Source organism: Scyliorhinus torazame, chromosome 15 (genome assembly GCF_047496885.1).
Source record: "Scyliorhinus torazame isolate Kashiwa2021f chromosome 15, sScyTor2.1, whole genome shotgun sequence".
Taxonomy (NCBI): domain Eukaryota; kingdom Metazoa; phylum Chordata; class Chondrichthyes; order Carcharhiniformes; family Scyliorhinidae; genus Scyliorhinus; species Scyliorhinus torazame.
The window spans coordinates 161,238,867-161,251,396 of record NC_092721.1 but is presented as its reverse complement, the minus strand read 5'-3'; the positions used below and the strand labels follow the sequence as shown (position 1 = coordinate 161,251,396).

Below are 12,530 nucleotides of genomic sequence, written 5' to 3'. Positions count from 1 at the left end.
GAATCCAACCAAAGCTCCCTCACTTTATTCCTTGCCAGACTCCATTCAAGTTAATAGGATATGCCCTATGGTTGTAGTGAACCATCATCAGGAAAACAGAAAGCCTACTTCAACAAATTTCTTAGCCGTTTTATTTAGAGAATTATACAGGAACTCATCACCATGTTGGTTGCGATCAGAGACTCGAATGACAGAAAAGCAAAATTATAAACAGCTCCAACTGAATTACCTTGTTTCCAACATTAGTGCTTCCTTCATTCCATTTACTTTGCCATTAGGTAAAGAGGTGTACTCTTATAAGACAAAGTAAAGTAACAAAGTAAATTTAAATCCATTTCAAACTATCCACTGACATTGAAACCAAATGAGTAAAATCTGCCGACAATTTAATTATTTGTAAAGTTGGTACTAATTCAGAAAGGGTACGTCCATTATTACTTAAAGTTCAATATCAAGAGAATATCAGAAAAACAATGCACAAAAACAAACTTTGGAGATAAGAGTAAAATGGCCACAGATGTGCTCTGACTTAATCCAAATTTCCATGATTCATATCTACAGCACGGAAACAGGTCCTCCAGCCCAAATCGGTCCATGCCAACCAACATTTTATAAAATACTGTCAAATTAGTTTTAGTGGAAAAGTACATTTAAAATATTTGTCATTAAGTTGCACTGCAAAAGATTGATTGTTTCAAGTACTATAGCTTGGTTGAAATTTAATTTTGTAATATTTGCTATATTACAGTTGTTATAAGCAGTCTATCCATGCTGTTGCCATTATCAAGCCTCTTCAGATATACTTAAATTTTGCAATCTGTTTCAAGGACTCTATTCCACAGTATAAAATTTCTTGGTGGACCTGCAATGAAATAAATCTTTTCATGCCGTTAATGCCCTACCTCCAGGATAAACCATGAATTCTTATATTCCAGTCTGCGAGCAGTTTCTGTATCATTTTTAAAAATACATTTAGAGTACCCAATTCATTTTTTTTCCAATTAAGGGGCAATTTAGCATGGCTAATTTCACCTACTCCGCACATCTTTGGGTTGTGGGGGTGATACGCACGCAAACACGGGAAGAATTTGCAAACTCCACACAGATAGTGACCCAGAGCCGAGGTCGAATCTGGGACCTCGGCGCCATGAGACAGCAGTGCTAACCACTGCGCCATCGTGTTGCCTGCAGTTTCTGCATCATAACTTCAGCCGTAATTAACTACCTGCCCGGCTTGTAAATTTTAATTATTGGAGCTACGACATTAAAAGTAAATTGAGAATATGATTTTTCTCACGCTTCACAATTAGAACTTCAAAGCCCTTTCACACACTATTTAGTAGACATCCGAATAGTTTTCAATGTTTATACTGATGACTGTCCTCAGTGTGCTTTTACATATATTTTTCAAATTTGTTTACAGGATGTGGGCATTGCCAGCTTTTGTTGCTCATCCCTAGTTGCCCTCCATATCAGAGGACTTTGGAGAGTCAACCACATTGCTGTGGGTCTGGAGTCACATGTAGGCCAGACCGGGAAAGGACGGCAGATTTCCTTCCCAGAAGGTACTAGTGAACGAAATGGGTTTTTACAACAATCAACAATGATTTTATGGGACATAGGAGCAGAATTAGGCCACTCGGCCCATCAAGTCTGCTCTGCCATTCAATCATGGCTGATATTTTCTCATCCCCATTCTCCTGCCTTCTCCCCATAACACCTGATCCCCTTATTAATCAAAACCTATCTATCTCTGTCTTAAAGACACTCAGTGATTTGGCGTCTACAGCCTTCTGCGGCAAAGAGTTCCACAGATTCACCACCCTCTGGCTGAAGACATTCCTCCTCCTCTGTTTTAAATGATCGTCCCTTTAGTCTGAGATGGTGTCCTCTGGTTCTAGTTTTTCCTACAAGTGGAAACAGCCTCTCTATGTCCACTCTATCCAGGCCTCGCAGTATCCTGTAAGTTTCAATAAAATCCCTCCTCATCCTTCTAAACTCCTAGAGTACAGACCCAGAGTCCTCAACTGTTCCTCATACGACAAGTTCTTTATTCCAGGGATCATTCTTGTGAACCTCCTCTGGATCCTTTCCAAGGCCAGCACATCCTTTCTTAGATACGGGGCCTGAATCTCCTCACAATACTCCAAATGGGGTCTGACCAGAGCCTTATACAGCCTCAGAAGTACCTCCCTGGTCTTGTATTCTAGCCCTCTTGGCATGAATGTTAACATTGCATTTGCCTTCTTAACTGCCAACTGAACCTGCACGTTAACCTTAAGAGAATCATGAACAAGGACTCCCAAGTCCCTTTGTGCTTCTGATTTCCTAAGCATTTCCCCATTTAGAAAATAGTCTATGCCTAAATTCCTCCTTTCAAGGTGCTTAACCTCACACTTTTCCACATTCATTTGCCACTTCATTGCCCACTCTCCCAGCTTGTCCAAATCCTTTTGCAGCCCCCTTGCTTCCTCAATACTACCTGTCCCTCTACCGATCTTTGTATCATCCGCAAGCTTAGCAACAGTGTCTTCAGTCCCTTCTTCCAGATCATTAATGTATATCGTGAAAAGTTGTGGTCCGCGCGCAGACCCCTGAGGCACACCACTAGTCACCAGCTGCCATCCTGAAAAAGACCCCTTTATCCCCACTCTCTGCCTTCTGCCAGTCAGCCAATCTTCTATCCATGCCAGAATCTTACCCTTAACACCATGGGCTTTTAACTTATTTAACAGTCTCCTATGTGGCACATTGTCAAAGGCTTTCTGGAAATCTAAATAAATCATGTCCACTGGTTCTCTTTTGTCTAACTTCCTTGTTGCCTCCTCAAAAAACTCTAACATCATTCAACTTTTAAATCCGGATTTATATTGAATTCCAATTTCACCGTCTGCCATGGTGGGATTCGAACACAGGTCCCCAGGTCTTGCCCTAGGTCTCTGGATTACTCGTACAGTGAAAGTACCATTGTGCCACCGCCTTCCCCAAATCTCATATGCATGCATTGATTTTGAATTTGTTATTGATAAAATAAAGGGAACAGCATAGCAGCCTTAACTTTGAACTGTAATTGGGGAAAATCATTTCTTAACTCTTCTGTTTGTCCATTTCCTGTAACTGTAAATCAACATATGAAACTTCAGGTCACATTTTCATAGAATCAAAGAATTTACAGTGCCTTTTTACAAAAGGCAGACTGTTTTCTTTATTTTACAACTATGTATAATACAGTCTGCAAACGAGGGTGAGATCTTCCGGCTTTTCACGCCTGTGGATCTTTCGATCCTGGTAACAGTGCACCCTTATCATAGGTTTCCCGATGGCGTGGGATGGATTCAATGGAAAATTCCATTGACAGCGGCAGCACCAGAAGATCCTGCTGCCAGCCAACGGCTGGCTGCCTCGCATCGCTGGGAAACACACAGGAGAGGGGCCAGAAAATCTTGCCCCAAAGCTTCAATGAGCATTATGATTTCATCAAGTTATAGTCACCCAGGCCCCGTCAATGCTGCTTTCCAGCCGTGCTGTATTTTACTAAAAGGATTGCATAAGTAAATGCCAAACCTATCCATCATCTATACTTACTTGGATTTTGAATTTTTATTGTTGAGTCAGGCTCTGGATGAGGCTTATGAACAACCTGTGTGCACACTTGTTCAGTCAAAATCTAAACAAAAAAATAAAAGACGTTCATATAATCCTTCACAGTAACAAGTAAATGTTCATACACTATCCATTGTTTCACCATTTTCCCGACATTGACTGGAACTTGCAATGAGAGCCATGGTGAGGATATCAGTGCCAATTATTATAACAGAAGAAATTAGGAGTAAGCACATGCAGTTAAAAGCAGAAATCCATTAAATTGCTATCAGAGATACCATGCTCCTCCACAGAGAGTGCTGTCACAGCCCTCACTTGGTTCAGGCTTCTACATTTTGAAATTACTGCAATAATGTGAACTTGTTGTATGTGCCCACCAGTTCCACACGAAATGCAGGTGCGAAAGGCAGAAATTGAGCATTCAGGAGTGAGTTTTGCAACCGCAAAAATAATAATTTATGAATAACCTCTCTTGCCTAAATAAATAATTTTACATGTGTAGAGTCTCATTTCCACAGACGAAAATTAGTGTTGGAGATTTAGAGAATTGTTTTTATTTCCTGTTGTTTATTTTATAACTGTCCCTTAATCGCATCTGCCTCTCAAATCTTTATTTAATTTAGCTCTAATTCCCTGGTTTAGACTCTTCGGGCGGGATTCTCCAATAATGGGGCTATGTCCCCACGCCGGCATGGAAACCGGCGCCAACCACTCCGGCGTCAACGGTCCCCGATAATGGGGAATGCTCCCCTTCCTAGGGGGCTAGGTCAGCGCCGGAGTGGTCCCCATAGCTCCAGCTGGCGGGGAACGGCCGGCGTGAGTTCGCACATGCGCGTAACGGCCAGTGTGATTCCGCGCTGCGGCCGGTGTGATTCCGCGCTACGGCCGGCGCGATTCCGCACATGCGTGGGGGTTCCCTTCTCCGCGCCGGTCCCCGGGCAATATGGCAGAGCCCTACAGCGGCCCGGCGCAGAGGAACATAGGCCCCCACGGAACCAGCCTGCCTGCCGATCGGTAGGCCCCGATCGCGGGCCAGGCCACCGTGGAGGACCCCCCGGGGTCGGATCCCCCCTCCAGGACGGCCCCCGCAGACACACCTTCCAGGTCTCGCCATGGTGGGACCTGAGTAACCCACGCCGGCGTGACTCGGCCGAACTCGGCGGCCACTCGGCCCACCCAGAGAATCGTCGGGGGGGGGGGGGGGGGGGCGCTTTCATTGACCCCCGACCGGTGCAGCGGGAATCCCACGGGCGCCCGAGAATCGGCGGGGGAGAATCGGAATGCCCGCGGGGGGCGGCGGGGTGCGATTCTCACGTCCCCCTGGGGATTCTGCGACCTGGCCCGGGGTTGGAGAATCCCGGCCTTCATGTCTCAATGAGAATGCTTCAATCTGATTGGTTGTTATTGCTTTCCTTGTTCACGATACCACAGATCACCTGTAGAGGGTGAAGACTTCAAGAAGTCAGATTAGAGGAAATGTCTGCTAGCAAGCCCACAAATACTCTGGGAAGCTGTCAGCGGGGTGAATGGCAAACACCAATCCTATGCTTCTGAGAGGAAAATCCAGGCCATTAGGTTCTTTATTGTACACAGGTCTGCATTCTTGAAAACAAGTTCAACATCCATATGAGAAGACAAATTTTCCATCTGTAATAGGAATGTCCCTTTAACCTAATATTGTTATAATTAGCCTTCCCCCAATTTAGCACATTCATCCTAGGACCACTCTTATCCTTGTCCACCAGTACTTTAAAACTTACTGAATTGTGGTCACTGTTACCGAAATGCTCCCCTACTGAAACTTCTACCACCTGGCCGGACTCATTCCCCAATACCAGGTCCAGTACCGCCCCTTCCCTAGTTGGACTGTCTACATATTGTTTTAAGAAGCCCTCCTGGATGCTCCTTACAAACTCCGCCCCGTCTAAGCCTCTGGCACTAAGTGAGTCCCAGTCAATATTGGGGAAGTTGAAGTCTCCCATCACCACAACCCTGTTGTTTTTACTCTTTTCCAAAATCTGTCTACCTATCTGCTCCTCTATCTCCCGCTGGCTGTTGGGAGGCCTGTAGTAAACCCCCAACATTGTGACTGCACCCTTCTTATTCCTGATCTCTACCCATATAGCCTCACTGCCCTCTGAGGTGTCCTCTCGCAGTACAGCTATGATATTCTCCCGAACCAGTAGCGCAACTCCGCCTCCCCTTTTACATCCCCCTCTATCCCGCCTGAAACATCTAAATCCTGGAACGTTTAGCTGCCAATCCTGCCCTTCCCTCAACCAGGTCTCTGTAATGGCAACAACATCATAGTTCCAAGTACTAATCCAAGCTCTAAGTTCATCTGCCTTACCCGTAATACTTCTTGCATTAAAACATATGCACTTCAGGCCACCAGACCCGCTGTGTTCAGCAACATCTCCCTGTCTGCTCTGCCTCAGAGCCACACTGTCCCTATTCCCTAGTTCTCCCTCAATGCTCTCACCTTCTGACCTGTTGCTCCCGTGCCCACCCTTTGTTCTTTGACTTCTTGAAGTCTTCACCCTCTACAGGTGATCTGTGGTATCGTGAACAAGGAAAGCAATAACAACCAATCAGATTGAAGCATTCTCATTGAGACATGAAGGCCGGGATTCTCCAACTTCTCTCAGTATGATGTGCAAGAGTTTCAGTTTGAGGTGTGACTTGAAATTATTCTCCCTGAATATCAAAAACAGACCAGGGGCGGGATTCTGCGGGGCGGGCAACTACGGTGCGAAGGAGTGGCGTGAACCACTCCGGTGTCGGGCCGCCCCGAAGGTGTGGAATCCTCCGCACCTTCAGGGGCTAGGCCAGCGCCAGAATGGTTTGCGCCGCGCCGGCCGGCACGGAAGGGGCTTGGCGCCATGTCAACCGGCGCCGAAGGGCGCGAGTTGGCGCATGCGCGGGAGCACCAGCGAGTACTAGTGTCATCCCAGCGCATGCGCAGGGGGGTTCAGCTCCGCGTCGGCCATCGCGGAGGTCCACAGCAGCCGACGCGGAAGAATAGAGTGCCCCCACGGCACAGGCCCGCCCGCGGATCAGTGGGCCAAGACCGCGGGCCAGGCCACCGTGGGGGCACCGCCCGGGGCCAGATCCCCCCGCGCCCGCCCGCGGAGCCAGGTCCCGCCAGTAAGTACCTACTCTAATTTACGCCAGCGGGACCGGCCGAAAACGGGCGGCCACTCGGCCCATTGCGGGTAGGCGAATCGCCAGGGCGGCCGCTGCCAGCAGCCGCCGACCGGCGCAGTGCCATTCCCGCCCCCGTCAAATCCCCGGCGCCGGAGAATTCGGCAGCCGGCAGGGTGGGGATTCACGCCGCCCCCCGGCGATTCTCCGCCCCGGCGGGGGGTCGGAGTGTCCCGCCCCAGATCTCTTGTGTTCCATACTAATTGACAATTTCCTCTTGGATGGCAAAGTAGATTCAAAGTATTTTCTACTGAGTTTTATTCAGTACATGTGGTATCTATAAACACTGCTTTAATGGTGGTTCATTGCGATCGACCTCAACTGGACTAATCTTTATGGATCTCATTACAACACCTCCCAAGATAGTCTCAATTTCAATTTCTCACTGTGTGTTGAACAAATTAAGGTTTTTATCCAGATAGAAACCACATATGGAACATTTTTTTTTTGATCAGTCCTCATTCTCAAATGAAATATTCCAAAAATGAAGTAAACTATTTGCTCAATAAACGTCGCTATCATTTAAAAAAATTAATTTAGGGTACCCAATTATTTATTTTTCCACTTAAGGGGCAATTTAGTGTGGCCAATCCACCTCACATGCACATCTTTGGGTTGTGGGGGTGAAAATGCAAACTCCACACGGACAGTGACCGAGGACCGGGATTCGAACCCGGGTCCTTAGCGCAGTAGGCAGCAATGCTAACCACTGTGCCACGTGCCGCCCTTGCTTTACAATCATAAGATTGGCCAAAACATTTCCCTTTCCTATGACTATACCATATGATGTTATTTTCAATGTTTCTGACTAGCGTGGCTGTTGAATCGCATCAATTGTCGATTCCATGTTGCCATCGTAATTGTATTTTTAAAAATGTTACTTCCCAAGCCACTTCAAGTGGCTATTAAGAATCAGCCACATTTATTCCAATGAACTAAATATTGTAAATATGGACTAATCAGAAAGCCTGTGCATTTTAACCTATACAGAGCAAGTATAAATCTCCTTGCAGTTTTATGCTATCATTTAGGCTGTCTACAATGCCACCGAACTATGTATCATCCACAAATTTGGATATATGACTTTCTATGCCATCATCAAAGTCACCAATTGAGTGAATAATTGAGGCCCCAATACAGTGGTGCACCACTAGTCACCCCCTGCCAATTTGAGTAATTACCCATTATCCCCACTTTCTGACACCTGCCACCCAACTAGTTTCCTAACCATGTCAATAATTTGCCCTCAACTCCATGGGTTTCCTCATTAGTTAACAATTCCTTGTGTGGGACATTATCAAATTCTATCTGGAAGTCCATATGAATTACTTCCCCAGTCCACGACATTTGTCACCTCATCAAATAATTTGTCAGTAACATTAGTCAGGCATAACCTTCCCTCAGGAATCCATGCTGGCTCTCCCTGATCGACCAAAATGTTTCAAGTTGTTCAGTTGCTCCATCCCTGATTATAGACTCCAGCAATTTCCCCACCACAGATGTTAGGCTAACTGGTCTGCAATTCCCTGGTTTCCCCTTTTCACCCTACTTAAAAAGTGGAGCGGCATGTGCAATTTTCCAATCCAGAGGGACTACTCCTGAATCTGGAAAATTATAGTTAGGGCATCTACAATGCGCTCCTCTACTTCCTATAACACCCTCGATGGAAACCATCAGGTCCTGGGGATTTGTCATTCTGTAGTTCCATTAATTTCCCAGTTAGTGAGGTTGTACTTGCGTTAATTGTATTAAGTTCTGGTCCTCGATCAACTACTAATTTTTGGGGGACTTTGGGCAAGTTATTCTCCTTTTCTACTGTAGACGTTGAAGCAAAGTAATTGTTCAACATGTCTGCCATTTCCTCATTATTACTGACAATATCTCCTTTTTCCGCTTTAGTGGGCCTACATTGTTCTTCACCCTTTATATAATTATAACATTTATTCTCATTGATTTTGATGTCCCTTGCAAGTTTCCTTTCAAAATCCCTTTTAGTAGCTCTTATGAGGTGCTTTGTGACACTTTGCTGGACCTTGTAACAATCCCATTCAACCGGATCTGTGCTATGTCTTGCATTTTTGTAAGCCCTTTTAGTTTAATGCTGTCCCTAACCTCTTTAGTTGTCTATGGCTGGTTTTTTTTGTGAAGCGCAGCCTTTTTCTCTCAGGGCTTATATACTTGCTCTGTATCTAATTAAATGTTTCTTTAAATATTCAACGCTGATCTTCAGTCATTTGAACCATTAACAGATCTTCCCAGTTTACCGTGAACAGTCTCTGCCTCATCCCATTAAAGTTACACAGAAATTACATTCAGAATGCAGAAATTTGATGTATACTCTAACAGAGGCTGAGTATTTATTGGTATAGCTGCAGGAAAAAAAACAGCAATAAATTTACTTTTGAATGGCAATGTACCTGACATCTACTACTCACAACATTTACATTAGTTAACGTATCGTCTCTTTGTGTTCAATGTCTTACCTCATAAAGTGTGTTGTACGTTGTTACAGTAAGAGTATTGGTGTGCAGCATTAGCCTTTCTCCAAGCAAAGTGAATAGACTGTGCGTGTGCATGATCTCCACCTTCCTTCTGAAAGAGTCACATTATTAGACCAAACATGACTGGTACCCATTCATTTTGTATTGGATGAAATATTTAGCTAAATTCATGTTGTCTTCATTTAGGAGTCACTTTTGTTCAATCCATTGTCCAATCAGACCACAAAGGCTCCTATTAGAGCCAAATTATGATTATAATCTTTTAACACCTCACAAAGGAGAACCAACAACTTGATACAAATGTTACCACTCATTTTTCAGTGTTTCTAGTTTCTGAAAAGTTAGAAATTTTGAATATTCACGATATTTAATAATATATCGTATACTTGTATATGTTCAATATCAGAATGCTTCAAAATATCTTACAGATTTCCTTGCTTTAAATGGACAAAGTGCTACATAGATACACGGACATAGCCACTCTGAACCCTCAATAAATCACAAACAACCATGAGATGAATAACCATTTGATTACTTTTGATTCATGATGGTTGAAGGAGGAATGCTGGTTGACGCCAAGTTGTCAGAGATCCATTCACTAATTCACAGAGTGTGGGCGGACCAAACCCATTTTCTGGTGCAGCGCATACCCGCTGGCAGCGGGATCCTCCGTCTCGGCAGCCGGCCAATGGGGTTTCCCATTGTGGCCACCCCAATGTCGTCGGGAAATCCGCGGGCGTGAGTGTGCTGCTGATGAAGCAGGGAATTCCGCCGACAGAAAATCCCATCCAGTTATTTTTCCTTCCCACTCCAATTAGATCATTTGGTTTCACAAAGGCATGCGCAATCAAAGCAGAGTATTCATTCCGTTACAAACAGGAAATTTTACAGCTTTATTTTAGTTTCCAAAATTGGTAGATAAACAAGAAGCTGCTTCCCTTAGCAAAATTGAACACTCATGCCTGATCTTTAGTTTTCAATGTTGGAACCCAATTACCTTTGAAACAAATAATTCATCTCGGAAAGTCAATCGATATTTTATCCATTAACTCAAGCTCATAGCAGTCAATCAGTGTTGTGGTTTTAATTACTGATCGATCGCAAGACAAAACATACTGTTTGACATTTTAATGTTAAAGATTAACAGATGTCTGAATAGAATAATTTAATTTCTCCAATTGCTGAGACATCTGAGGAAATGTTTCAAGCAGGACTACTAAATCCAGATCTTAAAATATCACCTTCTAAGAAACAACAACAGTTCTTCTTCCAGTTTTGTTTGCTGACTTCAAAGTTGTGGGAAGTATTGGGCAAAATTATAAAACTTGCTCCCGAGCCATGCTGATTCATGTGCAGAAGAGCAAAAAGATTATTCCAGATTGCTCCCTTCACCCCACCCTTCATGATTAGGAAGCAACCAAATATACCCTCGATGGGCTGGACAAGATCAAGAACCTTTTTAAAAGAATCATGGTGAAGATTGAATCCTATTACTGAATTAAAAAATAGTGGCAAAAAACCTTTGGAATATCAGGTACTGGAGCTTAGAGAACAATTGAGTGGAAAATTATTTGGGAAGCCTCACATAAATATAGAGCAGAGGCATTACACAACGTATTTGAATATTTTCTGTCGTTGACTTGTCAGCCTGTTTGATTGGATTTTCCCCCCAGATAATTGGGGACAATTCTCTTCTTATCCTATTGATCACTGACTTTTTTCCAATCAGCAGACATTGTTTCAACTCTTTATTATACTTTTCCATTCTTAAGTTGACCTTAATAATGCTGCAGTAGCTATTTCTCAAATTGCTGCGCTACTCTGGTCAGTTATCCTAGTTGGACTAAGAACATACTGGGCGGGATTCTCTGATCCTGAGGCTAAGTGTTGATGCCGTCGTAAACACCGTCGGGTTTTGCAGCGGCATCAACAGGCTCCTAGGAACACCGATCCTGCGCCTACAGGGGGCCAGCACGGCACTGGAGCGACTCACGCAGCTCCATCTGCCGATACCGCCATCAAACAGGCGCCGCGGATCTGCGCATGTGCGCTACGGCCGGCGCGAACTCACGCATGCGCGTTAGTTTCCTTCTCCGCGCCAGCCCCGACGCAACACGGCGGAGAGCTACAGGGGCCCGGCGCGGAGGAACATAGGCCCCACCAGGAGAAGCCGGCCCGCCGATCGGTAGGCCCCACCCCCCCGGGATCGGATCCTCCCTCCTCCCCACCAGGCCAACTCCCCGGAGGATGAACGGCGGGGTCCTGCCGGGTAGGACCACACGTGAACGGCGCCAGCCTATCTCGGCGGCCACTCGCGAGTGGAGAATCAGCGGACCGGCGTCGCGTGAATCGCGCCCCCCCCACCACCGCCGATTCTCCGACCTGACCCGGGGTCGGAGAAACCCGCCTACTGTTCCTAGAACCAGTCCAGATTGCATTCAGAAAAATCATTTTCTATTTTGGCCATTTGCACTACCTTTATTACAGTTCATATTATTAATCATCTTTACATTATTGTCCTGTAGTCCTTGCATTTCATGTGAACTAGCTGAACTTCTCGATCTCTAATCACCACTGCGATGACCTGGTGATCCACAACAAGAACTGTACTACTTCCTTTTCCATCTTTTAACTCTATTCATATGCATACTGCCTTAATGCAACCCTCTGGGGCATTCTCATATTCTAGAAATGAAATCCTTCACTAACATTGCTACTCCACTTCCTTTTTTCTCTACCTACCATTATAATCAGGAATATTAAGTTACCAGTCTTGGCCAATTTCAAGCTACATTTCCATTATATCAGTTGCATTCTGTATTTTAGCTATCCAAATATGTCTTGAATGCTTTGTACACTCATATGCATACCAGTCAAATTCAATTTTTGCTGTGTAAAGCCTTATTAATTTTTCATATGTTTTCTAATATTTTTTGACATCCTTCGACTCTTCTCCAATCGAGTTCTGTCACAACCAGAGACTATTTTTCTTTCCATTTGTTATGCCTCTTTTGTAACGAGCCACCTAATGCCACCTCAAACCAGATCACAGCGTACCAAATAAACAGGATTAGTGGAGGCCTAATACTGAACTGTTAAAATTAAGCCCATTCAGATCAATTTCAACCCAAATACATTAATTACAATATAAAAATGAAAGTTTCAATACTTTGTCCAATCACTCTCATTGAAGTTGTAATGGTTGTCCACATTGTTATGGCC

At 44.6% G+C, this 12,530-nt stretch overlaps 1 protein-coding gene across 1 annotated transcript in view; it reads right to left on the bottom strand.

The window, feature by feature from the left end:
• The window catches only part of LOC140391333 (neurobeachin-like), a 382,107-nt gene that overhangs the window by 40,951 nt on the left and 328,626 nt on the right, over window positions 1–12,530 (bottom strand). Inside the window, exons 19-20 of the mRNA XM_072475916.1 lie at window positions 9,291–9,399; window positions 3,586–3,667 (exon numbers count right to left, since the gene is read on the bottom strand). Coding sequence (XP_072332017.1) covers window positions 3,586–3,667; window positions 9,291–9,399 — 191 coding nt within the window. The remainder of the gene's footprint in view (window positions 1–3,585; window positions 3,668–9,290; window positions 9,400–12,530) is intronic.